General features: G+C 43.8%; 3 protein-coding genes across 5 annotated transcripts in view; all 3 read left to right on the top strand.

Annotated features, from left to right (window-relative positions):
• Positions 1–13316, top strand: part of MAPKBP1 (mitogen-activated protein kinase binding protein 1) — a 101929-nt gene extending 88613 nt beyond the window's left edge. The window contains exons 27-31 of one of the 2 annotated variants that reach the window (XM_065635125.1): positions 272–350; positions 1871–2181; positions 2967–3875; positions 7340–7425; positions 8433–13316. In XM_065635125.1, the coding sequence (XP_065491197.1) occupies positions 272–350; positions 1871–2181; positions 2967–3875; positions 7340–7425; positions 8433–8726 (1679 nt within the window). In that variant the 3' untranslated portion in view covers positions 8727–13316. Of the gene's footprint in view, positions 1–271; positions 351–1870; positions 2182–2966; positions 4026–7339; positions 7426–8432 lie in introns of both variants that reach the window. The other variant, XM_065635124.1, reaches the window with a different exon arrangement.
• A 152-nt stretch (positions 13317–13468) lies between these two features.
• On the top strand, positions 13469–21769 carry JMJD7 (jumonji domain containing 7). 2 transcript variants are annotated; one of them, XM_065635055.1, is made up of 8 exons: positions 13469–13547; positions 14278–14431; positions 15319–15572; positions 16392–16448; positions 16858–16953; positions 18396–18472; positions 19561–19720; positions 21177–21769. In XM_065635055.1, the coding sequence occupies exons 1-8, from the start codon at positions 13481–13483 to the stop codon at positions 21263–21265; spliced, it is 954 nt and encodes a 317-aa protein (XP_065491127.1). In that variant the 5' UTR covers positions 13469–13480; the 3' UTR covers positions 21266–21769. The 2 variants fall into 2 exon arrangements, with proteins under 2 accessions (XP_065491127.1, XP_065491126.1); XM_065635054.1 differs by lacking the exon at positions 13469–13547 and adding an exon at positions 13708–14080.
• A 1199-nt stretch (positions 21770–22968) lies between these two features.
• Positions 22969–27293, top strand: LOC135989227 (acyl-coenzyme A thioesterase 1-like). Its single transcript, XM_065635922.1, has 3 exons — positions 22969–23425; positions 24714–24916; positions 26236–27293. Exons 1-3 carry the CDS (start codon positions 22972–22974, stop codon positions 26833–26835), a joined length of 1257 nt encoding a protein of 418 aa, XP_065491994.1. The 5' UTR covers positions 22969–22971; the 3' UTR covers positions 26836–27293.
• The last annotated feature ends 391 nt before the right edge of the window (positions 27294–27684 follow it).

The following is a 27684-nucleotide window of genomic DNA, read 5'->3' as shown; positions in this document are numbered from 1 at the left end:
TCCTAGAGGCAGGATAGGACACAAAGAGAAGAGAAAAAGGAGGCGTTGTACCCTTAGGGAGAGTAGCAGTTTAAGGCACAGTAATCTAAGTAGAACAGAAGAGGCAAAGGCAATGAAATTATTTCATTCTCTGTGGTTTTAGCTCAAAAAAATCCTCTTGGATATGGGGGGACATTTGATAGTCTACATAATAAGAAAATGCGTGTGTCAGAATGTTTGTTCTGTAACTAAACTGCTCCCTTTTTCTCTCCCCTTTAACCAAAATTTGTAGGTGGCTCATGTAGGAGTCTGGAAAGAACTGAAAGCCTCAGCATTTCCTCTCGCTTTCTTTCCCAGTCCCCAGCTCTCAGGTACGGCTCTGCTTCTTTTGAGTGTTTTTGCCTGTCCGTTTTTACTAGTGCGAGTAGGTCTTGTGCTACGCACTGGGTCAAAATAGTTGAGCAAACCTGTGGCCTTGGTGTGCCTTGGCATAGCACAGCACCTGGCGGGCTGGTCGCAGACCCTTGTGATTTGGGCAGGCCATTCTGTGTCACTTTAGCTGTTCTATTTCTTCCTAAAGCAACACTGTTGTTTTGTTCTTTTTCCTCTTTCAACAATGTGCTTAATTGTTTCATGATTAATGCCTTGATTGATTAAGCTGGAGGAATTGCTAATCATCTAATTTACTTTTCACTGTTTATGCTCTGTTTGTTCTTTTGCATTTCATTCAGCTTGGACAATTAAAGTAGGCTTGTCAACTTTTCCTTTGTTTTACAGTCCTTTTTTACTCAGATTCACTTCTCAGTCCCCTGCCTTCACAGGGTGCTCTGGTGTCTCATACAAAGCCCCACAGGGACATTATTCTTCCAAAAAACCCTCAACCCTAAAGCACCTCAAAAGGCCTCTCCAAGCTGTTTCCCTTGTTGTTTAAAAAAAAAATCCCAACAAAACAAAGGAACAAAAAATGGGGTAAATACTTTTTGTTGATTTCAGTTCATCAATGTTTAAAACAAACAAATACTCCTGTATTCCTCTAAAAAGACAACCTGAAATTTCAGCTTAAATTAATTTCATTGTATAGGACTGAGCAGATTTGGGTACATCTTCTGTGGTTCACCAGCTGTGTCTAGATTCACCATGTTAGGGAAATTTTTCTGTTATTCCTATATTCAGCTGCTGTTGCTGCTGTCAGGAGTGCCTCTTAGTCTGACTCGCATTGGGATTGTATGTTTGGGAAGAAAGCCAGTGGTTAGCTGTTGTGTCAGCTTTTGGGAGTTGCAACGGTGATTGAAGAAAATCGCTGGTGCTCTAGAGATATAACGAGGGGTAGCTTTAGATTATGAGAACCTCTGGGATTTTAATCTTTTCATCTGTTCAAACATGCAAGATTGAAAGTTGCCTCCTTTCCCTGAGGCAAGCCCACTGTGCTTCTCTGAAGTGAAGAGGAAGAGGAAATTAGGCTTTCCTCTTGAAGATACTGATCACCTTTTCCTAGTTAGTATGCCTTCATAATGTTAGGAAAGTATAATTAATTTCTCTTAGGGTATATTAGAATGGACAAGATTTCATTTTTAGTAAGATGAGCTGAGAGAAAAGACCTGACCTGACTTTGCCCAGTCTTCCCTCTGCCTGGAATTTTTCCTTCTCTTTTGCCTTCACCTTTTACAGTGTCCCACCTGGAAACAGTGACCCAGTGCTACTTGTGGTCACACAACCTAAGGTCAAATGCCTGAAGACCAGTGAAGTGGTAACAGCCTAGGGCATTTTTGACTTGAAAAAAATCCAGATAGGGAAGGGCTGTCTGCCCCATAGAAACTGGCTTAATGCATGTGCCCCTTTGTCTATGGCAACATATTTGTTTTAACTGAGATTTCTTTATCGTGTTCTCTAGACAATTGTCACTCTCTTCATCAAATCTGATCCTGGATTCAAAGCCAGTCGAGCTGCCAACCCAGACCAGTTGTTTTACACCAGATCTGTTGAAAAATGGCAGCAGCCATCCTGGTGATGCACTGGATAACAGCCAGCTCCTGGAGAGTGTAAATTCAAATCGGCCTGTTTATGTCCAGAAAAAACGCAGATCAGCTTTGGAGGCCAGCAGAGCTGGTATGGCTCCTGGACGGGTTATTGCATCCTTTCCAGAAGACCCTGTGAATGCAGTGATGAGAAAGGCCCAGTCAGTTCACGACCTTGTTCACGAGGGTAAGGACATAGGTTGGAATGATAGTATAAACCTGAGAATGAAATGAGGAGATTTGAGCTTGAGCAGAGATTTAAATTGAGCTTATGTCTTTCTGTGTTCTGAGCTACAGGCTTTGTGTGTCTTCTAACCCTTAGCCTGTCAAGGGAAAATATTTTTAATTTGTAATGCAGATGCTGGTCTCCTAATTATCAGTCTCTGATATTTCTCTGGCAGCTGTGGGAGGAGCAATGCCAAGGGTGAAATGAACTATTTGCAAATAAATTCTCTCTTGCTGTGGGTGGTTGCTCCAGGCCAAGACTGAAGATCCCCAGAGTGGGAAGGAGAGAAAGAGGAAAAGGGTGGAGTCGGTTAGAGGGAGCTTACTATATCCATGCACTGTCTGTGAAAGAACTCCACTTTTCAAGACAATTAACTCATGAACCATCAATAAGCACTCGTTTGCTTTTTTAAAAAATAAACCTTATCACCGGAACACCATATATAAGTTTTTATCCGTTCCTTCTGGCCTTTCAGTTAATGGTCACAGCGATCTGAGGTCTTCTGGCCGTACACTTTAAGAACAAGTCTCACTGAGTAAGCAGCAGTGTGTGAGCAAGATGAGGGATGGGTGAAAAAGAAAGCTGTTGAGGCTTGGTGATATTAACCTGAAGTAATGGTTCTGTACACCTCTCCCAGGGGCTGAGCTGAGGCATATAGGCTGGAGCAGCTCTGTTACTTTCCAATTTTGGAATTCACTGCGGGCTATTGTCTATTTTTGGTATGTCTGTCTGTTTAATTTTCACAGATAAGGGTCCTGGAGCGATGTCCTCTGTGAAGCAGCATCCTCAGACTCTTATGGTGGTTGAGAAGGATCCCAGACCAAACAATGGCAGAGCATTATCAGCCAGTATGTTGAAGATGGATGGATCTGGTGCTCTGCTGGCCAAAGATGTAAGGGCTGCAAAACCAAAGTCCTACATGAACCCCACAACCAGCTTCCGGGCTAAGATGTCAAGGAGTGTATCTGTAGGGGAAAATCTGTACCTTGGTTACTCCACCGAAATGTTGACTGATGGGAGGACTAGCCCTCCAGTGGCAGAGAAGGCACAGTTTAGCTCCACAGCAGATGCTGAGAAGATTAAGCTACCAGTGAAAGAAAATGTTCCAGTGAAGCCAGCACTTCAGCCAGTTGTAAACTGCTCATCTCCCAAGTCCTTCCACAGCAAGTTGGCATCATCAAACCGAGCACATCTGATTCTTGACATTCCCAAGCCATTGCCTGATAGACCCACACTGGCCTCCTTCTCACCAACTACCAAACCAAAAACGCTGCTTGAGCCACAGTCTCCGCAGTCATCTGCTGGGGCCTGTAAAAAGAAACCCTCCCTTCCTGAGGTCCGAAGCTCCAAGAGGGAGGATCAAACTGCTGGGTCTCTGGTTCCTGGTAGAGAGATCCCAACAGGCCTTGCTAAGGAGAGCCCAGTGGAGAGCCCAGTCTCACGGACAAGTTGCCAGGATGAGCCAGACACTAAACCAAAACTGAGGGAGTTGTCAGAGGGCTGGCACCTAAGGTCTCCTGAGGGCACACTGCCGAGGTGCAGGGAGAGGATCACCGGCATCGCCTGTGTGCTAGACAACCAGCCTGGACTTTGCCCACTAGACCCCATCAGGCCGAGGTCTCCTACGTCTGTAACTGCTTCTGCACAGGTCTCAGGTGTGCATGGATACTCATCTCTTGTCTTCCCCCTTCTGTCTCCTGTCTTTGTGAACCGCCTCACGATCCCATCACATTTCTTTACGTCCAGCTTCTGGCCTGTCTCGTCCTGTCTGCACCTGTCTCGTTCCATAAGCCATCCCCTCAATGGTGAGACACTTCTTCAGCCTGACATCTTTTTCTCAGTCTTTAATTTCCTTTTCTGCTGGGTCTTATGCCTGAAGGACCTTTTTAGCTGAATGTTTTGTAGACCTCAGCACTCTCGTGTTTTCAGTCATACAATTACATGTAGGGGCTAAAACCTCTTTCTGGTCAATGCTAAAAGCTGATGTGCTGGGGGTCACCATGAGTGTGCATAGTTTGCGTCCTCTGTGCCCCCCTCAGGGTGCGTCTGACCAGCAGATGAAGGTGTGGGCCGGCATGTGCTAGCTGAACCTAGCAGGCATGGATCATAGTGGCAGTGAAGTTATGCAAGGCAGCTCAGCAAGTGTGCAGGGTCCAGAAAGGTTTGCATATGGTTTTCTTGCATGAGATGAGGCTTGACCAAGGCGAGTTCTTTGCTGTAGTGACCTGTGAGAGTGAGAAAGTCTCTGTGCTGCTATTATTCTGCTTTGAGGACATGACTGCAAACTGGGTATGCAGTGCACATGCAGGCCTAGCCTTTGCATTAGAGGATAAGGAACATGGATTGATTTTTTAATTATCTCTAGTTTGGAGAAAAAGGTGCAGGGTGGGAAACTGTTTTACCTGCTGAAAACAGCTCTTGAATCTGTTACAGGCCCTGGTTGAAGGTACCTCAATCAAATGAAAACTAGCAGGTAGCTTCAAACTGAAGCAAAAATCCTGCCCTCCAAGGCAGCAAAACCTCCAGGGGCAGAGAAGACACTGTTGAGTCCCACAGCATTTGCTGTGGGATTAAAACCTCCAGAGGTGGTGGTTTTGTGTCACATCCCGAAAGGAAATATTCCTTCCTGAAATACTTAGCTGAGTTGTGCAGTAGGAAGCTCAATGTTAACAACTGCACTGATACCTTTTACTTCAAGGGGACTACAGAGTGCTCAGTTTTTAATCTCTTTTTGTCATGTCGTTCTTATTCATATCTGAGAAGAGACACCTGTAATCCTCTGATCAATTCCTTTCTGTGGTTCCAGGCTGCTCCACCATTCATCGCAATGGTTAAGCGCAATATTTCTGCACTGAAGCATTGCAGAGGGATAATCTGGTTTTGATGTTATTTTTCTTTTCTGTTTCGATCAAACTCCCTAGGGTTGAAACACTCTTACATAAAACAGGAAATGTGGTGTTTTGTCTGAGGAACCTGCTGGTTTTACACCATAGGATAGCTGCTTGTAGAACAGCGAGTGCATCTGAAACTTTCAGATCCTACTCCCACAGGGGCGAGGTTTCCTCCAACAGCAGATGCAGCCTGGAGCTGTGGAATCACGTTCTACGGCAGAGAAGTAACAGCTACAGTTGTCTGTACTTCTTATGCTGAATTTTCTCTTCTAGATTTGGGAATCGAGCTACACATCATATCGTTTTTGGTCAGTTGCTGTGAATGTTTGTTCTCAGAATTAGAACAGATAGTGCAGAGAGCAATTTTTTTGCAGCAGTGATTATTATTTTTTTTTAAAGCAGCTCCCATACATAGCATGCCCTGACAGAATATTTAGCAGCATCCTTTACTGAGTTAGAATGAGTTAGCACAGTGGATCCCTGTTTTTTTTTTTTTTTCTCAACAGATAGCAGACGACTGTCAGCCTTCCCAAATTTTTAGTGGTAAATGCTGGAAAACCTGTTTAGATTCAAGTTGGCTATTGCTGTTAACAATTTACTGTGGCTTCTGTGGATCATAGTGTGGCAGTTTAGATTAGAACTGTAGGGTTGACAGAGACCTGTTCTGCTTTTGACTTGCTCTGTGACTTTGGGTTTCCACTTAATTTTTCTGTCCTTCCATTTTTCTGCCTGTATAACAACTGCAGATAAAGAGACTTGTTTGTTTTTGTTAAAGCATTTTGACATCTACAGTTAAAATGCTGTGGATGAGCTTAATACTGTTGCTGTGTTTAATATTCTCTGCTGGTTTCTGAAGAGCTCTGCTCTGCACACCCGAGAGGCAGAAAATGCCTGTTACTCAAGCATTTATGTTATGTTTGTGACCTTTCTCCAGACTGGCAGCTCATAGAGCTGGAGACCAGCATAAAAAGTATGATCAGAGGAGAAATCCAGAAATGATCATGAGAAGAGATAGCTGGGTTTAAACCAAAAAAAAGAAGGGAGGAGGGGAGTAGCAAAAAAAGAAAATTAAAAAAAAAAAAAAAGGTAAAAAATAAAAAATGCAAGAATCTTGGACTGCGCTGAAGCCCACCATGCTCAAACTCTACAAGGTTGGGTGATTTGGGAACAGAAAATGTGTATGGAAGGATTTGTTCATGACTCTTTGTTCTTCTAGATGTGGAGGTTTTTTTAAATGTATAAATAAATGTTTTTCTAGCTATATTTGTTTATACATCATCTAGATGTATTCATCAAATTAGCTAAGTTTCCCTTCAGCCTGTTCAAAGATGACGTTCTTCAAAGTGCAGAAATACTAGTGCTAATATGACCAAGTTTTGTTTTCAGGTAACTAAAGGAAGCCGAATGGTGTTTGTCCACGTCTTTGCAAATAGCAGATAACTGCAGAGCGTGTGTGTCTATGTCTTTGTTCGTGGTTTATGTCTAACTCGTGAAAGTGTTTATTTTATTAAAACATTGCAGGCCTTCAACTCTGATGCTTTGGAGATAATATCTGGTAGGAGCAGGCAGAAGATGGTGTTCTTCAGTTGCATGCTTTTATTTTTAATTTTCATCAGCAGTTGCATATCCTGGGTTGCTAAGAGATGTGATTCTGTTGTGATTGAGTTTGGTTGTCAACATTCCTCTGAACCTCAGTCCTCACTAGAGAACACTGTAATAATTCAGTATAATCCTTCATCCTCAGTTCTTAGTTGTACACTGTGCAGAAGGATACATGAGGGGAAACGTGTAGATTTCTGACGAGGTGAAGGCTAAATTAGAGGCTCCTCGTATCAGTCCCTTTTGTCACTAGAAGCCTTCATCCAAACTTGACTTTACCCGTGTCATTCTCAACTATAATTAATCTGTGACTATCCTTGACTGTAACAAAAATGTGCGATCTGAGAAAAACCATTGTGGACTTCGGAGAGGCTAAAGAGTGGAAAAACAGGAATGTTTGAAACAAGCAGCATCTCTAAGTAGTATGAAGGAAAGCTCATGTAGAACTTGCCTGTTTAATGATTGGCTCAAACCAGCCGTAAAAGTTGAATGAGAAGTGTGTGCACATGGTCTTTCAAATATGTATTTTAAAAAAATGGTTTTTTACCCAACTGTGAGATCTCAGATGTTGGAGTGTGTCTGTGCCTTAGTTTGTTTTTTTTATTCCCCTCCCTCCCCCCCCACTTCAGAATCATGCATCAGCGTGGAGCAGTGTGAGCACGTGGTATCGGAGCTGCAGGACAGCATGCGCAGAGCCATTCATCTGTACCGCACGGTGAGTGACCACGGACACGGGCTCTGTTACAGCGGGTTGGCTTTACAGCCCACAAGCATCAAGCGGACGTGCTTGCTGGCTCAAGGTGTTCTCTTGGCTGGGTGTGCAGGGACACAAGCTGCCTGATTGTCCACTTGACTGTACCTTAAGCTTGAACTGGGGAGGCAGGAACTCCTGTTTTTCAACTTTTGGATTTTTCCAATGGCTTGCTATGGTACTCCGAGGAAATCAATTAACTTTTCGGTCTGTTTAGCCTATCTATAAACTGAAGATAACAGTATGCTCTTTTTCAGAGCGGTATTAGGGAATTAGTTAATATTTATACAGTGCTTCAGAGATCTGAAATATTATGTGAGCTTTAAGTTTCATTATCCCCATCTGTTCTCTGTCTTTGATGCCTGGGAGAAGGATTAGCAAATGCGAGATACCATGGTAATCCAGCCGTGAGAGGGAACATGCAACCACTCACCTGTCCTTCTTGCTGCCAGACCAGAGTTACATGCAGAACAATATCACAGTTCTTAGTTTCTTTGCTTAGTGCTGGTCTGTCAAGTCTCCTCTAGTGAGAGCGAAACTTCTCCAGTGAGCTTCTGCTGTATGGTCCTCTGCAGCTCTGGCCCGAGCGCTTGCATGAGTTCTCTGACCTTGCTCTGTTTCTGTGACCAGTCACATCTGGCAGACAGAAAGGAAAGGAGACTGCGGCCCTGTGCTGCAGCTGGGAAACATAGCACCTCCTTAGGCCCAGTATAAGGGGAATACTACCCAAAAATATGCTTCCCATCTCTATCCTATTGGAGTAATGCCTCTGGATTTAGTGTGACTAGCAGTATTGGATGCATGCCCTGCTATATGACTAAATTGGCAGCCTCGAATGTTCAAGAAAAGGACACCTGAGTGGTCTGCAAATCCTCATGGCTTCACTTCCCTGAAGGGCCGAAATTGCTTACTTGGTGCTCTACCTAAATCCCAATGCATTTATTTTTTTTTTTCCCCTTTTCTATTTTTAGGTGTTAAAAGATATGGAGTCTTCTACTGACAAAGACAAAATAGCAAGTCTCCTGACAGAAACTTTCTCCTCAATGAAGAAAGAATTGGATTCTCTGAAGGATGAGGAAGAGCTTCCGAAGGTTAAGGAGGTACTGGTGAAGCCACAAGATACCACTAGCCCACTGAATGAGGGATGTGGTGCCAATCTACCAAGTCCCAAGAGTCTGGGAGATGAGCAGACACTAGCTTTGCTGGAACAGTACTCAGAACTGTTGCTACAAGCTGTGGAACGACGCATGGACAAAAAACTCTAAGAGGGTTGGCTTTCAGGTGTTTGTGAATACACAGAAATAATCCCACGAAGAGGACCACAGAGAGAGCTTCAGACTGATGCTATCATCGCACTGGTCTAGGGCTGATGGGGAGACCTTTATAAATTTATTTCCTCAGGCCTCTACAACTGACTTGCTCTAATTCTTAGCAATGTGCTGGCCACAATTTTAATATTTTTTTCCCCAACGGTCTTCAACTTCCTGTGTCTAGACAAAGTCTTGAAAGAGGAATTTGGAGAAATTGCCTTGAAATTTCTTCATAGCCAAGAGGTCAGGACATTTGGCACCTAAAGAAACAAAGAAAATCCAGTTTATCCAAGAAATTCTGAACTGCTGACTAAAAACAAAGGAGTCCAAGTGAAGCCAATCCCTTTCCTTCCAAGGCTTCATGAGAATCAAGCAGCAGACTTTTTATGGGTTTATTTATTAATTTATTTTTCTGACAGTTGCTCTTTGTCACGTTTGTGGCTATTATCTTTGTCCTTTAACAAGAACTGTCAATCCCTTTGCCATATCCGAGCAAGAAACAATCTCTGTATTGTAAAACCCCAACAGGGAGACAGGCTGGAGTGTCTGTGCAATTAATGAACTATTTTCTGCTTAAATCTTGTCTTGCTGTTCTTTCTTTTCCTGCCTTAGTTTTGTTACCTGGAGTAATCCTACTGCCGTCATGACAACCCTGTCTGCTTTTCTCTTGTTTCCAGGCAGTCCCCATGTTGTATTTTATCTGCATTCACCTCCAGGGGAAGGCTCTGCAACCCTTGGACCCATGTTTTGGAGATTACTTAATGCATTCAGTAGTGGTATTTTTAACCTGGAATTTGACGTTATATTGATACTTCGGACTCTGTTTTCTGCAGACATTTTTTTTTAAATGGAATTTAGATACAAATATGAGAACTTGTTTCAGCCACCTTTCATGATTAGAAATTGGATATCATCTTTGTTATTGTGACTGGGAAATTTGGGGTGATGATTTATTTGTTGAGAAGTGACATAGAAAAGCTGGATTCCATCTCTTACAGTGTAACTCTGAATTTGAGAGGTCTTTACTGCAACGGTTCATCTCTGTCATTTGTTCATTTCACTGTGGTAGGACGTTTTCTTTTTTTGTTTCCAGGAAAACAGAATATTTATATTCCAAGAAAGCTGGGATTCTCCTACCTTTTGTAAACTATTTCAAATACCCACAAAAAATGGTTTCCCAAGAACTCTGAACAGATATTTTGGGATGTAATTACCACCATTTCCCCTACTCCCAGCCTCTTTGCTTTTCATGAATTTCTTGTCTGAGAAACAGAAAACCTTCCCTTCTTGCATTCATGTGTGCAATACTCTTCTCACTCTGTGGAGCTTCTCTAAGCCCATGCTAACTTGTGTTTGTTGTGGCTTAAAACTGTTTGGTGATGTTTTTTTGGTCAATGATAAGCTAAGAAAAAAAAATTCAAACCAATGAAATTCTCTAGCACCTTCCCCCTTTACTCCCACTCCTTTCCACAACAGGGACAGACATACAAAATGTTTTATTTCTTCCTCCATCTGCAGTGTGTCTTGTATTTATTTCAAGGCAGAACAGTGTAATCCCAGTTTATAAAACTAATGCAAGCAACAAGCTTTTGGTGGGAGAGAGACTGCTAGCACCTGTGGAAGTCACTCAAAGGCAGCCAGACCTCATCACTTGGTTCCACAGGTTACAGGCTTGAAGCAGTTTTCTTTTTTTCCTGCCCTGGCTGTCATCTCTTGGAAGCCCTGTGGCACTTGGAAATGTGCTCTGTTGACTTCTCATCTTTCTGTGATTGGAGATCTGCAGTGCAGCCTTTTTTCTACTGGGCTGGCCAAACTGGTGTAGGATGACTTATTTCTCCTTAATAACTCCAGGGCTGAATAATCTGCAGTTGTCACTCCCTCTCTAACAGGTTTGCTGGCTAGTCACCCCTGCCGAGTGCTTCAGGAGTTGGCAGTATGGGGAGCACTTTGAGGGCTTTCTAGCTGCTTCTGCTTGTAATTTAATTCTGCCTAATCCCATTTTATGTGTCCTTGCTAACCTTTCCTTCTGTGGGCTTGTACCGAAACTTTAGAAGTGTTATATTCTAGTCCTGTCTCAGCGTTGCACTGTGCTGAATCAGCTGGTGTGCTCAGTCACATGGGCAGCTTCTCTTGCACAGACAGGCTTTGCAAAGGAAGGCAAGTTGAAAACCAGAGAGGAAACCTCTGTCATTTTATTTGAGTGAAAAGGTGCGCTGGAGATGCCGTGAGTGGAATGTATGATGGCAGTCATGTTGGGTCTGTGTTGGAGTTAGTGTGGGTCAAGCTTGCTTTTGAGATGATTAGTTTCTCCACTTTCAGACTGTGAACATGTCCTAGTATACAGGAAATTTCTTGCTGTACTGGGGCCACAAGACACTCAGGTAAAATAGCAGTCCCTTCAACCTGGCTATTTTTTGGTACTGGTGATAATGGTTTGAGGGTCCTTTATATTACTTCCCTGTGCAATTTTATTCCATTTTATTATTTAACTTTGAGGTAGTGACAAAAAGGGTCAGAGATGGTACAGAAGAGCCAGTGGCGAGAGTGAAATTCCCATTAAGGTGAAGCGCATCAAGTAGTGAAGCTGGCATAGAAATATGACACAAAGCTCCTCAGCAATGAGTCACGTGAAGCAAATCTGATTTTTAAGTTGATCCGAGTAGATTTTGCTTCCTGGAATGGATTTTGCTTGGGGTCATGGCCGCATATGGGAAACCAGAGGTAAAATCTGATCAGAATTATGATAGGGGAAGTGTTGGGCAAGTAGATCAGCTGGAGAATGGTTGTGTAGTTTAAAGTAAATTAGAATAGTATATGTAGGACATACAGGAAAACAGAGTAGAGATGGTCTGGCCTGAGGAACACCATTTGGCCAATACCCGTGAAAGATACAGAAAGGCTTTGTGAAAGTAGATTTAGGACTGAGATGGTGATCTGTAATTGAAGAATGGATTGGAAGGGGGTTGTTTTTAAGTAAGTCCTATTGGACCTCTTGTTTCTTCGCTTGCTGTCCTCTAAGCAACTGTTTTTTCTTAAATGGCATGAGTTGTTTACCCATGGCTTGGATGTTACGAATTGAGTAGCCGAAGCCCAGTAAAGAAAATGCTGGTGCCACAAGTTTGTTGCTAAGAGGGCTGAGGAGATAGTGTTGCTCTTTAGAATTTGAGACTGATCAACCAATTCTTCTCAGCTAACTTCCTATTGCTGGCAGTAGGAAATATTCCCAAAAATTCTAGTTTACAGAACAAAGAGAGCATAAATGTGTTACATTTTGTTGCACCTTGTGAACATGTTTCACCACAGGCAGTCCATTGGTCCAGGGAGAGAAATACTGAGTGGTAACTGCCTGGGAAGCAAAGTGGCCTGTGGGAGGAGGTAATAAATTTGAGTGATCTCTTGCTGGTTTGTGCAGGTGTTAATATAGGCACAACGAGATATGTGTATTAAGTTATTTGACGTAAAGCCTGAAAAAATAATTTGGACCTACTTATCCTCTTTACATATATTTTGCCCCTCCAACGCAACATTCCTGGTCGCAATGAGAATAGTAGTTTGGTGGTTTTTTTTTTTCCATCTCATAAATAGTATTAGTTTGCCTTTGAGACCGCTTGGTTCATTCTTTGGCCCTCTGAAATGGAAGGGTTGCAACCTGAGAGGGCAGCAAACACTTTTGTTTCCTGCTGCAGACAGGGTAACACCTTCCTCCTCCCCGTCCCGCAGTAGCACCCAGGAGCTGTGTGTATGGGAGTCTGCGTTTGCTCCCCCTCCTCTCTCAGGTTGTCCTCTCCTTCCCGTGCAACCTCCCAGGCGATGGTTGGGGCAGGCCTTGCCGCAGCCCCCCGCCCAGTCCCCCATTTTGCAGACTTCATTGTGACTCAGAGGAATCAGGAGGTTTCTTTCCAGGAGTAGAAACATACAAACTTAATTTTTTTAAAAAGAAATATTATGTATATAATTATATATAAGAAAAAATGAAATACAGGTATTTAAACACCATTGGTAAATTCATGCATGTATACGGTGTCTCCCCCACCTCACCCCTTTGGATGTGTAGCATCCAGGATACTAAATGACAAAAACCTCATTAAAATAGCAGACAGGTCTTAATAGCAGCCCCAGGTTCTTCCTTCTCTGGGTAAGACCAGCGTGTCCCAGACTTCAAATCGTGTGTGTCAGTCACACGGGGGCAGCTGGGGCTGTCTTGTGCGGGTGACCCGCTGTGGAGACGCGTGGGGCAGCAGCGTTGGGAATAAGCCATGTCCCCCGCAGGGCTCGCGTGGGCCGCCCTGTGCTCCAGCACGGCCCTTTTCCTTCACCTCCTTAAAAAACAAAACGAAACAACAACAAAAAATCCTTCCTGCTTTATTTATAAATGTGTGTTTTTTACACTTTTGGCTTTAGGTAAAATAATACTTTGAAATGTACTTTTTTTTTTTTAATTATTTGGAAAAAAAAATAATCGTTTGTTGGTTTTTTTTTTTTTTTTTTTTGCACTGTGAGGCTCCCTCCGGGAGCTGTTTTTAACTCTGTATTCATTTGTACTTCGTGTCTTCAACTGTTTCAATAAAAATGTGACCGTTTGTTACCCAGCTGCGGTTGAGCTGCGCCACCCACTCGTGAGCAGCGCCCAGGATCCCACTGCCCTGCGCGGGGCGGGAGGGCGGAGGCGGCGGCGCCTCCTCCTCCGGGGCCGGGCCGGGCGGCGCGGGATGGCGGAGGGCGCGGCGCTGCGGGCCGTCAGGGGCTGCCTGGCCGCCTTCCCGCGGGAGGCCCGCGGTGAGCGCCGGGCGGGAGGCGCGGCGGGGTGGGCAGCCGGGCGGGAGGCCGCGGGGGCGGCCCCGGCTGTGAGCGGCCGTATGCGAGCGGCGGGCGCTGCGGCCTGCGGCGGGCGCTGCGGCCTGGGCCGGGCGCTGCGGCCTGGGCCGGGCGCTGCGGCCTGGGCCGGGCCCCGCCGCCTCCCGGAGCTCTCCACGGGCTCCAGCCCGCCCTGGGGAAAGGAAAACTCGGTGTCCGACTGCCGCAAATGGCACCTGCGTGGGCTGAACTGGAGCCTCCGCACTCCGGCTCTGTTTTCAGCCAAATGTTTCCAAGGTGAAAGAGCAGCAGAAAGGCCGCTGCAAAAAGAAAACGAAACTCGAGAAAACGGCCCTTGTAGGTTATTATGTGTAAAATAGCCAAACAAAGCGCCATTCCAGCTTCCCAAAATCTTCCTGCGGTGTCATCCCTGCGTTGGAGGTGTGTCTTGTGTAGCGTGTGTCCTCCGTGCAGACTCCGGCGTGGCCGCCTGCGGCTGACAGGAGAGCAGCAGGGTGAGCCCTGAGCTGTCTGGCTCCGAATCCCTCCCCGACAGCCTCTGGGTTTTAACAGAGCGATTTCTGGAGCCGGGGGGGCACTACTTGCTTTCAGTCGAGTGCCTGTGGTGGGGGGTTTGAAGCCAGTTAGTGTGCTCGCAGAAGGTGCTTCTCTTGGGACACTGAGTAAAACTGGTTTTTGTTTGCCTGGACAGAGCTGGGGTGGATGGAGTCCGTGCCTTATCTCGATAGGCCTCCGTCCCCGCTGGAGTTTTATCGAGAGTGGGTGAGTCCAAATAAACCTTGTATAATTCAGAACGCCATCAGCCACTGGCCGGCTCTGAAGAAATGGACCTTGGCGTACCTCAGGTATGAACAAGCTTTGGAGCAAGGCTGGTGGTCAATTTTGGTTGACTTCAGTAAAACGCTCTTGGATAATCTTTGCTTTTATCCGTAAGATTAGCTCACATTCCTCCGTGCCTCTGTACAAAGGTGTTCAGTCTTGCTAAACTTCTTCCTGCAAACACACTGTCCTGACCAGTTCCGATGCGGGCAGAGGCGCGGGGGTTTGGACTGTGCAGCCAACAGACTCAGGCTGTGAAACCCAGTCTGATCGCTGTGCTCTGGCCGGTGCTCCGCTTGGTAGCCTCCCAGTTCACGTGGGGCTGTAGCGCTGTAAGAACAGACCCGTTTGTGACTGAGTACACCTTTAAAAAAACCAGACAAACAAATAAACTCTCTTTGAGAGGGGATTTCTGCTTAAACCTAAAATCTATGGGTTTAAAATTAAATTATTCCTGGAAATAAGGACTCAGCCTCATGATGTGTGTGTCTGTCAGTCTCTGTCTGCCCTCTCTCCCTCCTTGAATACGTCTGAACATATGACCGTCTAGATTTGGCTGGGTTGAGGGGTCCCAAGAATATCAAGCTCTGCCACGATTCATGAAAAGAAGTGGCTGAAGAGGGTCCTCAGCCTGCACAGAGGAAAAGGGAGCTCCTTTGTGAACTCACCTGTTAGACACAAGAGAATTTAGAGAGGTGAAAAATACTACAGTTGCCTTGACCACAGGCAGCAAGCAGAGCAAAATGCCAGAGTCCTTACTAAACAGTAGAAAATCTAGTCAAGAGACCCCCATCCATGAAAAGCCAGGCTTCTTCTGCTTGCTGCCCAGGAAACATGTTGTTTTTAAAGTAACCGGTGTCCAATATATGGGCCAGTTGCAGACCTGGCCATAAACCTTTGATTTATTTTGCAGGGAGGTAGTAGGTCCCAAGGTAGTGAGTGTGGCAGTAACACCAAATGGTTATGCAGATGCAGTGTTTCAGGACCGTTTTGTCATGCCAGAGGAGCGCCAAATGCCTTTCATGGACTTCTTGGATATTGTGGAGAAGAAAGTGACCTCTCCCAACATATTCTATGTGCAGAAGCAGTGTTCAAACCTCACCGAGGAGTTCCCTGAACTAGTCTGTGATGTGCAGCCTGACATACCATGGATGAGTGAGGCACTTGGTAAACCTTCTGTTTCTCCTACGTTCAGTAAATATTTTGTATGGAGCTTTAAACCAATCATGCTAGGGACATGGTGAATGTTTGTTCAGTTTCTGGATGCCACAGTTTGTTTTGTTTTCAGGCCCTTGGAAAGCAGAAGTGGAAAAATACTTAATGCGAGAGCAATCCAAGTTTTGGGTTTGGATTACTCCAGAATCACTATGTCAGTTGTGTGTTGGGACCATCACAACTGAAATAACGTGGTGACAGGGCCATACAGCACTTCCTTTTGTATAGTGGCTTTTCTCTGATTTAGAGTCATGTTTCTACTCGGATTCGTGCTGTTGCTACCAGAGCCAGCATAACAAACGAGTGAAACAACACACAGCCCCCACCGCCTTTGGTAAAATTACAGACGTTTGTTTCTAGTTAAAGGCTGTTCTGTTTCAGTTGGTTTATATTTGACAGCATATCTTTCCTTAAAATGTCAATGGAAATTATTTACTGTGATCTGACTTTCTTTTTGCAACTGTATGTAGATGTGCTGTGGTTTCTGTGTGAGCTGAGTCTTAGGGATTCGGAATGTGGAAACGAAGGGTTGTAACCATCGATTTTAGGGTGGATAATGCTATGTCATGGAGTCTGATGGGCACTGCAGTGGTTTCCAATGTAGAAGGAGGTTGCCCTTGCTCACAGAGTGCTATTTGCAATGAAGCCTATCATAGTTGTGAAGGAAGTTGAAGGACAGAATTTGGCAGAAAATTATTTGAAATGGTTTTAAACATGATACTTGAAGTTCTTTTTTTGTCGACAACATTTCTCTATTCCCTAACCATACAGGGAAGAAACCTGATGCTGTGAATTTCTGGCTTGGGGAATCAGCTGCTGTGACATCTTGTACGTATTGTATGGCACTGTAAGTTTTCCATGTGCTTTCAGCACCGCTTTAAATGGGTTTGCTTTGAGTTAGTGGCTTGGTGGGACTGTGTGTTTTCTCTGACAAGGCAGTTCTACTTTAACATGGTTTTTTTGCATTCTTTCTGCTGCACTTCTGCAGCCTCTTGCTTCTGTGTCTCTGGGTGCATCTACTGGCATTGAGTCAGGCAAGACACTTGCCATTTGCTTTGTTGAATACCTTTGCTACAACATTATATTGTTACTTTCTGCTCCCACTGTCTGCAAAAAGAAGAAGCAGCCTGGCCGACACTTTCAGTTTACTGTAGATTCTGGTATAGAGAAGGAAATAACACTGATTTTCTCTCTTTCTCCACATCTCTTTTTTTTTTTTTTTTTCTCTCAACTCCAGTACATAAAGATCATTATGAGAACTTGTACTGCGTGATATCTGGAGAGAAGCATTTTCTACTGCATCCACCAAGTGACCGTCCCTTCATCCCATATGGTACATAATTTACTGTGCAGCATGTCCAGAGGTTGGAAGGAGGAGAGACTAAAATATTGGAAGATATGGAAAAGGAAGCAGAGATAATGTTTTTATGTTTGTGCAGTGTTACTCTTTCCAGTGTAAACAGAAATATCTTCTATTTCATGCTGCAGGTAGTTTGTAAAACAAACTTTATTCTGAGGTCAGGCTTTCCAGTCCTGTAAAGTAGTAGGTTCGTCGATACTTATGGCAGTCTCTTCAGCTTTAGAATTTTTAAATTATTTAAGTATTTTGTCAGTATTGTGACATGTCATATTTGGTGTTTAACAGGTTTGAATTCTGCCTGCTCATTTTTTTTTCCTCTAGGAAAAAAGCCAGAATGCTGAAAAATAAGTTGTAATTTAATGAAATATTAAAGTTACTAACTGAATCTCTGAAAACTGGAGAAATGAAAAGAAGAGATTATTGTGGCAGCATTACTTTGCATTGCCTATTTTATTTTTCTTTATATATGTAGGAGTAGTTACATTTATACAGTCCTAAAATTACATTTGGCCCTTTGAAGGCAACTGCAAGGCTGATGTCGCCCCTGGTGAAAAGGAGTTTGACACCCCTGGACTAGTCCATCCCCCCTGCCATTCACTAGACTAGGTTGCTCAAAGCTCCATCCAGCCTGGCCTTGAACACTTCCAATCATGGGGCATCCACAGCTTCTCTGGGCAACCTGTTCCAGTGTCTCACCACCCCCATCGTTAAAAATTTCTTTCTTATATGCAATCTAAATCTTTCCTCTCTCAGTTTTTTGTTCTGTCCCTACAGGCCTTGGTAAAGTCTTTCTCTGTCTTTTGTAGAAATCCCCTTTATATAGTGAAAGGCCACAATAAGGTCTCCCTGGAGCCTTCTCTTCTCCAGGCTGAACAACCCCAACTCTCTCAGCCTGTCCTCAAAGGAGAGGTGGTGTCATATGTATGTGAACGTATGAAATACACGTACATCGTATGAATCATGTGTTGTAAAATAAGTTACTATTAAAGCACAGAATAGAGATAATACTTACATGTGATAGTGTGCAGTAAAAAGAACTCCATCTTTTTGAACATCAGGTTAATGGAGAGAAACTCTCTCAAGGGAGGGCTTAGAAAACCCATGTGCTGAGACAATGAAAGAAAAGCAGCCTGCTGTATCTGAAGCAGTTGATGAGCCCAATCGGGTAAAATTAGAAGTGAAAGGCTGACCACAAGTCAGTAATAACTCTTGTGCGGTTCTGTATTCAGACTGACTGAAAAAAAAAAAACTGGATAAAAATTGGAATGAACAAAGGGAAGGACAGTGACAACAGTAGATTGAAAATGGTTTTGTCTTAATTTTTCTTTTACTCAGTGAAAGTGTGACATAGCCTGCTGTTGGTTTCTCTGAGTACTGCTCTGAGTGGTGACATTTAATTTTTTCTCTGGTTCCAGAGCTCTATCAGCCAGCAACCTACCGTGTATCAGAAGATGGCTCATTTGAAATTGTGGATGAGAAGAGTGCAGATAAGGTAAAAAGTATATATCAAGAACACAATCAATACAGTAAAAATAATTTTTGGCGCTGCTGAGCCTTCAAACTGAGCATATTGATTGATACTTAAAAATCCTTCATTATTGGAAAGAGAACACCCAGATATTTCACTTGTATTTTACTATTTGCAAAGTATTCCCAGCTTCCAGAAAAGATTGTTAGTGCACACCTAAACCCATTGATATAATAAACTGTCATCCAGGCACCGAACATAAATAGATCAAGTAAAAGACTCATAAATGGATCAACAATAAAGGAATTGGTATCATTAAGACTGGAATAGACTTCTCTGCGTTCAGTTTCTTTTGGCCCTGTACTCAGGGTTGGATTTTGCTCCACAGCAGTATCACCCAGTGCAGTAGAATACATCCATCTCAATGAATAAATTGTGTTTTCCTAGTAGTAGTAATATTTATTTGATTAAGATGTATAGATCTGGAGGCACTTCACAAAAACTTGGCGGCCTTTTGTATCTAATTTCTCTCCTTTTGCCTCTGCAATATGTGACTAACGCGACAGCTGAACTTGAGCTGGGGCTTTTTTTCTGTTTCCAGAGGGGTGCTTATGGAATCTCACAGGAGCATTCCTGTAGTGCAGTAAGGTGGAGTGTTGAGGTTTATTAGTCTGTAGGGCATATAAGAAATGAGTGCAGGCAAGAGAGATTTCCCAACAGGAATGGGGGTTTTAGCTGCTGGGAATAAAGTTAGACCAGAGAGCTTTAGAAGAAGATAAGAATTGCTAAAAAAGAGTGGTGCAGAGAAAATACTCAAGTACTGAATGCAGGAGGAACAAGTGACTTAAGGGACTGGAGGTGTTTTGAAAGTGTGGCACAAGACTGAAATTTGACGGCTGATATTTAGCACCTTTTTCCTAATTAGAAATGCTTCACTGAAGGAGGCAAATTCTTGCATCTTTGACCTGTTCCCAGTTGAATGTGGAAAGCTGTGTAGCTGTACGTTTTACTAGGCAAAGTACATGTTTTGTAACCTAGTAAGTTTGGTTATCAGTTGTTTTTGTGGAAAGTTGCTAGATTTTTTTGCCAGGGTCATATTCTTTTGCTTTTAGGTGCCCTGGATCCCCCTGGACCCATTGAACCCGAATCTGGAACAGTATCCACAGTATGCTCAGGCAAAAGCTTTGCAGTGTACAGTGAAAGCTGGTGAGATGTTATACCTGCCTTCTCTCTGGTTCCATCATGTTCAGCAATCACATGGCTGTATAGCAGGTAATGTTTTTGATACCAGCTATGTTTGTGAACTGTGGTGGGTGTGCAGCTGGAAATCCCACAGCGGAGCATAACTGGATCATCTGCCTTCCCTCAGGAGGAAATAGCAGTCTTGACAGATGCCATGGGGCTACCTCCTGGCAATCTTTTTTGCTTGTACTTCAGAGCATTGTTGACAAGCACTAGGGATAGCAGAAGAAAAAGACTTTCTAGTTGTCAAGTGTGGAGAAGGATAGCTGATTTGGTGATCATGATCCAGTTTCTGTTTGTAACATGGAGCTAAGCAGTTTGTCTGCCTAGCCTGCTAACTGCAAATTGGTAGTCTACATATTTTCACAAAGAAACCACACGTTGTATGTGCTGTTTCTACATCAGCTTATCAAAAGTCTTTTCGTCTTTCTCTTTGTAGGATTTAGCATCATCTCTATCTTGTTTTTTCCTTCCCGAAGAGAGTCCCAGGATTTCACTGCTCATTTGGGCAGGTGGAGGGGCAGGGGTGATGCAAAGTGTTATTATATTTTGTAAGTTTTGCAAGGCTTGAGAAAGAGTTTTTTGCTGTCCTTTACCTGGAATAATCCTGTCTGCCCAGGAAGAGTAAATACAGTATTTTGAACAACGTAACATTAGTATTTGTTTAACACTGCAAGTATTGGCAAATATTGCAAGCCCTATTTCTTTCCAGTATTTGCAATATTGTGATAAAAAGACAAGCTAGCAGTAAAGCAGCATTTCTGATTCTCTTTTGTCAGTAATGCCGCATCACTGCTTAAAGATTTTTCAGAAAAAGTTGAATTGTTTCCAGTTGCAAGCCCCTGGCCACTTTCTTTTTTATCTAGCAGAAATACTGAAGAGTTAATGAGTTTATTTGGCCTTTGGTCTATTAACTGCAATACAGTCTGTATACACTTGAAAAACCAGTATTCTCTGAGTCTGTTCTCATGGATGTCTGAAGCTAGAGTAGATCTTCCTCCAAGGACCATTGTTACACTATTGTACTGCTTGGCTTATTTTTTTTTAGGAGATGTCTGCCAAAATGAAAACGAGAAGCAGAATTAAAGCACTGTCTTATTGATGACCATTGTGTAGTAGTGGTGAATTTGCCATCCCCTACACATTCAAAGGAAGAGGTGTTCCTATCCAGATATTAAACTTTGCAGTGTATTTGGTATTTTTGATCTAAATAGAAGCATATATTTTCTGTTCCTAAATATTTTGCCAGCTCCTGCTCCAAGGAATCCCCAGGGTAGAGTCAGAAGAGGAAGTGGTTTGTGTTAAGACAGAGTTGCATTGACACCACTCTAATGTTTGCTTACATTATTTTCGGCTGTAGTCAAAGATTTGCTCCTTTCAGTCAGTAATAAGGAAAAGCTGAACTGTGTAAAACAGTCTATGAACACGTTTATAAATCATTACATTCTAGCCTTAGAAATGTTTTCCCTTTTTCTTGTCTCCTCAGTGAATTATTGGTATGACATGGAATATGACCTTAAGTACAGCTATTATCAACTACTAGATTGTCTCACAAAAGCCATGGAAGTGTCATAGCAGAAGTGGGAGACTCGAGCTTGTGATCTCTGTCTCTGATGTGATACAATCATCATCATCTGCAGCTGGAGTACAAACATGATTCACGTTAAAAAACTGAACATTAAATTATCCTCAACAACATCCATCAAACAGATCATGGCAATTTTGCTTGATTTCAGAGTCCAGATCAATTGGCCAGCTTTTTTGGCTTGTAAGTAGAAGGTTTGATAATAACATTTTTAGACCTTTCCTCAGTGACAGTGAGCAAAACAAAATTTGAAGAGAGGCAATCCAGGTTTTGGAAATCCTGAAACAGAAGCCGGTTTTGTTCAGATCTACAGATTGTTTTTATAACAAACCAAGCAGACAAGGAACAACCTGCTCTGCCACCCACTTGCGCATCAGGCTGCATCAGTCTAACACATGCATTCCACTTAAGGCAAAAGTCCTGTTCAGTTGTAATTTGCTAAGTTCAGTGGCTGTGGTGTTTCAATGGTGAGAAATTACAACTTCTGCAATAAAAGGTCAGTTTAAAAGCTTATTTCTGTCCTAATTTATTACTTTTTTTTTTCAAATGATGGGTGGAGGACATTAAGCAGGCAAGCAAAAGTCAATGCTGGCTATTTTCCATGTTAAACTACATGTTTTTCTTGCTGTTTTTTATTTCTTTCCACCATTGTATTTAAATGTAGCTGCATTCTCTTAGATCCTGAGAGGTGTTTTTCGAGTTGCTTTGCCAGATGTAGAGTCAATCTGCACATCACCTGTGGTCTTGTGGCATGACAAGTGATTCTGCAGCTTGTAGGCTCATTGGCTGTTTCGTTCTTTTGCCATTAATTGCTGCCTAACACACTATCAGATGATCTATGTGAAACTGGACACTATTTCTGCAGCCTTAATTCCCATTTGCATTTCCACAGGACTGAATGAGACTAGGACTAGAAGGCTGTTAAACACAAAGACATTGTAAAAATGTAGTATTTTTGTTTGTGAAAACCAAAAGTTGGTATTTATCGTCAAATCTTCAGGCAGTTCTTTAAAAACATCACTGGGATGGAGTGGAGGTGAATTTATTTTCCATGTATTAGGAAAATGCAGATACCCTTTAGACAAGTGTGGCTATTGTGGAAAAAAAATCATTCTTTTACTTTGTCTGTTTATTTTGTTTTTTAAAGAAACACAGTTAAAGCATAAAGCATAATTTTACCTTGTGGTGCTTTACCAAAAATGGCTGAAAACTGAAGAGGGATTAAGGGCAGGCTTTGTTTCAAGGCCAGATTAAGATGTCAGGTTACTCCAGGCTTTCCAGCTTGTGTTCCTTGTGCCTTGGCGACCAAACCAGTTCTGCAGTAGAATCCAGACTTTCCCACAATCGGGGGGAAGGTGATTTGACTATGTTTTTTTGTCACCTTGGGGTTTTTAATTTAGTCTGTCTCTATAATCAAATGTAAGACAACGCACCAGGAACACACGACAGCCTTGTGTCTGTGCCAAGGGGATGGTGTTCTGCACCAGCCCCGCGCAGAGTGCCCAGGGGGAGCCGTGCTTCGAACTACATCTCCCAGCAGCACTGGCCAGCTGGAGGAAGCAGTCACGGTGGTTCCTCCTGGACTTCGGGCAGAGATTTGAACCCTGAGAAACGACAGGTTCCTAACGGTCCTGTGTCACGCAGCCCACGTCTCGCCACAAGAAACGGCGACTCCTGTCCAGCCAGCAGAGCCGGGATGGCGGTGCAGGTGTCAGTCCTGCCTTCCTCCCGCTGCCTGTTCGACGACCCCGTGCAGATCTGCGTGGCGGGACTCCAGCCACAGCAGGCAGTGACCCTCCGAGCCAGCCTCCTGGACGAGAGCGGCGAGCTCTTCCAAGCCCACGCTCGCTACCGAGCTGGGAGCAGCGGAGAGCTGGACCTCAGCCGCTCCCCTGCGCTGGGGGGCAGCTATTCAGGAGTGGAGCCCATGGGGCTGCTGTGGTCTCTGCAGTCTAAAGCGCCCTACAAGCGGCTGGCAAAGAGGAACGTCCTGACCCCTTTCTGTGTGGACTTGGAAGTGTATGAGGGCCACGGGGACATGAGCCAGTTGCTGGGAAAATGTACCAATGAGCGATGGTTTTTAGGAGAGGGGGTGAAGAGGATTTTGGTCAGAGAAGGTCGTCTGAAAGCAACCCTCTTCCTCCCTCCTGGTGAGTTTTAATTCCATTCTGGTTTTCCAGATGTGGCTTACACCATGTGTTGTGCCCTGTGGCCCCTGAATGCACTCAGGAACCCAGAGCAAAACCTCAGCTAATGAGTCCCTCAACCTGTGCTTGGTCTGGCTGCTTGGATCCTCACAGCAGAGCAGGGAGCAGCCGGCACTGCCCGGGCTGGTGGAGTGCTGAGGCGGGGGGTGCTGGGAGGGCAGCAGGGGTAACACAAGGTGTGTTCTGTTTGCTCTAGCTGAGGGGCCTCAGGACCTCTCCTGCATTGAGAACTCTGGGCAAAAGTGTGTATATTTCTTAGCTCTTTAATTTAGCTGACAGGACAAAGAGGCCCTTGGGCTTTGGCAGAGCTGTGAGGCATGACAGCTCTGGCTGTGGAGCGAGGAACGACGAGATGTGGTGGGAGCACTGGACTCGGGCTGCAGCCAGCCCAGGGTGCTGCAGCAGCTGCCACAAATCTTCCTGCAGGCTCTGGACTTGTTTCCCTGTCTCTCTCTTTGCCTAAGTAAAAGCCAAACAAAGAAGTCTCTACCTGCTTGAGCAGCCCAACTGCATGGGATACCTAGGAAGATGGAGACAAATGGGAAAACAAGGTCTTTAATTAAGCAGTTGTCATATTCCACAGCTCTATACAGAGACAGTGCCAAGATTGGGTCCTGTGTAAAGCTGCTCTGAACCCTGAACTGTTTATGTTCCTTGAGGAGGACTTAAACATGAATATCTTGCTCTGTAATGAATAAAACATCTCTTGCAGCTGCTGCGACACCAGATCATGTAAGGGAAGTCTGGCTGTAAGAATGGGCAGATCAGCAGAAGGAAAGGAAGGTCCTAGAAGCCTGAATTGGCAGTGGTCAGTGCTGGTATTTGTGGGTGCATTTCATAACTCAGGTATTGCCTCTGAATAACCTGCTAGCACAGTTCCTGGAGAAATGCAGCTCATGTGGCACTATTGTTTATTCATCAGTCCCCAACGGCCTGATAACATCTAGGCCAATTTCAGCTGAAAATTATGGTGAGAGAAGGATGCCCAACATAGGAACTTCCTATAGTAAGTTCCTAAGAGAGAGAGATATCCAAATTAATGTCCTTACAGTGATTGTATGTGTTCCTGAGAATCGAGAATCTCCATGGAAAGCTTCAGAGGATGATTTCCTTTTGATATCTACTGTGCTGATGTGTGCTGAGGGGGCACTACTGAAAGGACAATGATAGAAACTTTTCTCTTTGAGTGTGTGTATATATATATATAAGAAATATACACTTTTCATTGCAGGACCTGGTCCATTTCCTGGTCTTATAGATTTGTATGGATCTGGAGGAGGTCTTGTTGAATACAGAGCAAGTCTTCTGTCTAGCAGAGGCTTTGTGACTCTGGCTCTTGCTTACATGGCCTTTGAAGATCTACCTGCTATGCCAGAGATTCTTGAACTGGCCTATTTTGAGGAAGCTGTAAACTTTTTGCAGAAGCAGCCACAGGTAAGAGACAAATTATGGTGCTTATCCTGTTGGAAACTGCTTTCCAGTTTTCTAAAGTGAAGTGCAATATGTCACTGAATGCAACTAAGTTTCTGAAATGTTAGAAGGAGAGGGCATTGCTGTGAAAGACAGCATGATCTGAGAGATGTAAAAGTATGTGCCTCAAGTCTAATTTTGCAAGTAGTTGGATAACTGGTTTTGCACAGCATCTTATCACAGTCCATAGAATGTTGTGCAAACCAGTATTTGTGTGAGATTAAATCAAAGCAGTTCCTGGAGTAGAAGCACAAACCTCCTTAATTTTTTCTCCTACTTTTGCATCTTTCAAGATTTTGGAAGGCCAAAAAATACATTTAATTTTTCTGCTATTTCTGAAATGTTACAGGCTTTTGATTCTGAGTAAGTTTCACAAGACAATAGTAAAACACTTTAACAACAGAATCCCGTACAGTTGTATCACTGGAAACTGTACCATGTCTTGAGAAGCTGGGGCTGTATTTGAACAAGTATGTGGGATGAGAAGGACACTTTATAGCGATATATCATCATACTTAAACCAAAAGAGACTGAGAGCAGTTAAGTAGCATTTAACATTTGAATGGAATGCTACTTAATGTGGTATTCATTTCACAAAGTTAGTTATTTTCTAACACGTGGACACCAGGAATGTAGCCAGTGTGAGAGCAGAATTCAGCCTTGTTTGTTTGTCTTGTTCCTCATGGATCTCTGAAACTTCGAGAGTATCATACAGGACACACATTATACAGTGATTTTGGTGTGAAAAGCCTTCAGTATAAATAAGTTGATTTAAATAGTTGTTTGGCTTACTCAGCCTCAGGTGTAATGAACCTTATGTGTTCCAAGACAAAGCAGAAGAGAACAGGTCAGCTGTAGGAGAGTATAAAAAATGGCATAAAAGAAAATCAATGCAAGTAAACCCATGAAAAAGTAGTTTTCCAAAGGGGACCTGAGGAGAGAAGATAGAGGGATTTGGAGGCAGGAGCAGTAAAAGGTACAATACTGAGAGCAAGTGTCTAGCCAGGATGTGGAGGGAGCAAAGAGGCTTTGTCCACAGAGACCACCAGGAGGAAAAAGCGTTACAGGAGGAGAAATGTTGAGGAGCTGTAGAATTCATAGTCACTCATGTGGAGGCTCAGCAGAGGGATAGATATGGGAGTGATGTAACCTGAACAGAGAGAGATAAGGGGTAAAATATGGGCTGTCTTAGTTGGCTGAGGAGTGAGGAAGCAGAACTGGAGATGTTTTTTCAGCCCAGGAAAAGAGTAGTTGATAATGGTTGTTTCATAACTCTGTTTCAGGTGAAAGATACTGGGATTGGCGTTTTGGGCTTGTCTAAAGGAGCTGATCTAGCCCTTTCCATGGCTACCTTCCTACCTGGCATCAAGGCAGCTGTCAGTGTATCTGGAAGTGGTTTAAATTGTTTCATTCCCCTGCAGGGCAATGGCTTCACTATTCCTCCCCACCCATGTGATTTTGGGAGGATGAAGATCAGTGAGTCTGGCCTAGTAGATTTTTCAGATGTCCTAGATGATCACAGGGACCCAGCGACTTGGGATTGTCGCATTCCCATGGAGAGGTCCACGGCCAAGTTCCTCTTCCTGTCCGGAGAGGATGACATGAACTGGAAAAGTGACCTCTATTGCCGGGATGCCGTTCACCGCCTTCAGCAGCATGGACTGGAAGTGGAGTTTTGCTCCTATTCCGGAGCAGGGCACCTCTTGGAGCCACCATACTTGCCTCTGTGCCAGACTTCGATCCACAAAGTGCTTGGGGTATTTGTGTGTTGGGGAGGGCAATGGCGGGAGCATGCCAAAGCCCAAGAAGACGCATGGCGCAGGATACAGGCCTTCTTCTGGCAACACTTGGTGGACTCAGACATCCCTAAGAGCAAGTTGTAGTGGGAGGTGTCAAAGATGCTGACCAGGGTTGGTATTTCAGCTCTCAGTGAATCTTGGAAACTCATGGAAAATTTCCTGGCCTGCCTTTCTCTGAACGTCGTTGTTGCATAGTTGTTTATTTTCATTCCCCAGATAATTTCCCATTTTTTAGTTGGATTTTAGTTGAGTGGTGGCCTCTGCTGCATTGTAGGTTGGCACCATCTGATCCGCCTGTGTGTTGTAGTCATCTGAGAAAAACCCAGCATCCTGTCATGCAGATTGCATTTGTACTAAACTGTCTTTGCCCTCAGTCTCCAGCCATCTCCTTTGGTACCAGGGAATACTCACATAGGAGGAATTTCCTATAGAACTGTTTAGTCTTGCACCTTTAACTAACCTAGGCACGAACAGCAATTTGTTGGGACAGTACATCTGTACACTTACCTTTCCTCTTGCTATTTCATTTTCTCACATTTCCTAGTAAAAAGGTTTGGCAGTTCTGATCTCAGCTAAGTAAAGAGGCACTCTTCTGACTTATTCTGAAGTGCAGTGATACCATTTTTTTTCTGGTACCTCAAAAAACAGAAGACATGAATCTTACCAGGTTACACTGGTTGTATCTCCTGTGGACTCCAGATAAGTTCCACATCATGGTAAAGTTTCCACTGCACTACTCAATAAATACAATGTGTATGTGTGTATGCACAGTTTACTTGAAATTATCTGAATGAAGCCTTCGACTGTCTTTATGCCTATAAATACATAGGCAGCAATCCTGGCTGAAGAGTTTCTATACAGGAGTCCTGAACTCTTACTGGTTAGAGGGGTGGTGGAATTTGCAGTGCTCAAGGTGGGGGCGCTACAGATGTG

Source organism: Caloenas nicobarica, chromosome 5, assembly GCF_036013445.1.
Source record: "Caloenas nicobarica isolate bCalNic1 chromosome 5, bCalNic1.hap1, whole genome shotgun sequence".
NCBI classification, from domain to species: Eukaryota; Metazoa; Chordata; class Aves; order Columbiformes; family Columbidae; genus Caloenas; species Caloenas nicobarica.
The sequence above is the reverse complement of the archived record's forward strand: the minus strand, read 5'-3'. Positions and strand labels throughout refer to the sequence as shown.

Excerpts from the sequence above, each read along its gene's own strand:
- JMJD7 (XM_065635054.1), top strand. The coding sequence starts at position 13,933 with ATGTGTAAAATAGCCAAACAAAGCGCCATTCCAGCTTCCCAAAATCTT. Across the intron at positions 14,081-14,277 it reads GCTGACAGGAGAGCAGCAGG|AGCTGGGGTGGATGGAGTCC; the intron begins GTGAGCCCTGAG and ends TTGCCTGGACAG. Across the intron at positions 14,432-15,318 it reads TGGACCTTGGCGTACCTCAG|GGAGGTAGTAGGTCCCAAGG; the intron begins GTATGAACAAGC and ends TTTATTTTGCAG.
- LOC135989227 (XM_065635922.1), top strand. The coding sequence starts at position 22,972 with ATGGCGGTGCAGGTGTCAGTCCTGCCTTCCTCCCGCTGCCTGTTCGAC. Across the intron at positions 23,426-24,713 it reads AACCCTCTTCCTCCCTCCTG|GACCTGGTCCATTTCCTGGT; the intron begins GTGAGTTTTAAT and ends TTTTCATTGCAG. Across the intron at positions 24,917-26,235 it reads TTTTGCAGAAGCAGCCACAG|GTGAAAGATACTGGGATTGG; the intron begins GTAAGAGACAAA and ends ACTCTGTTTCAG.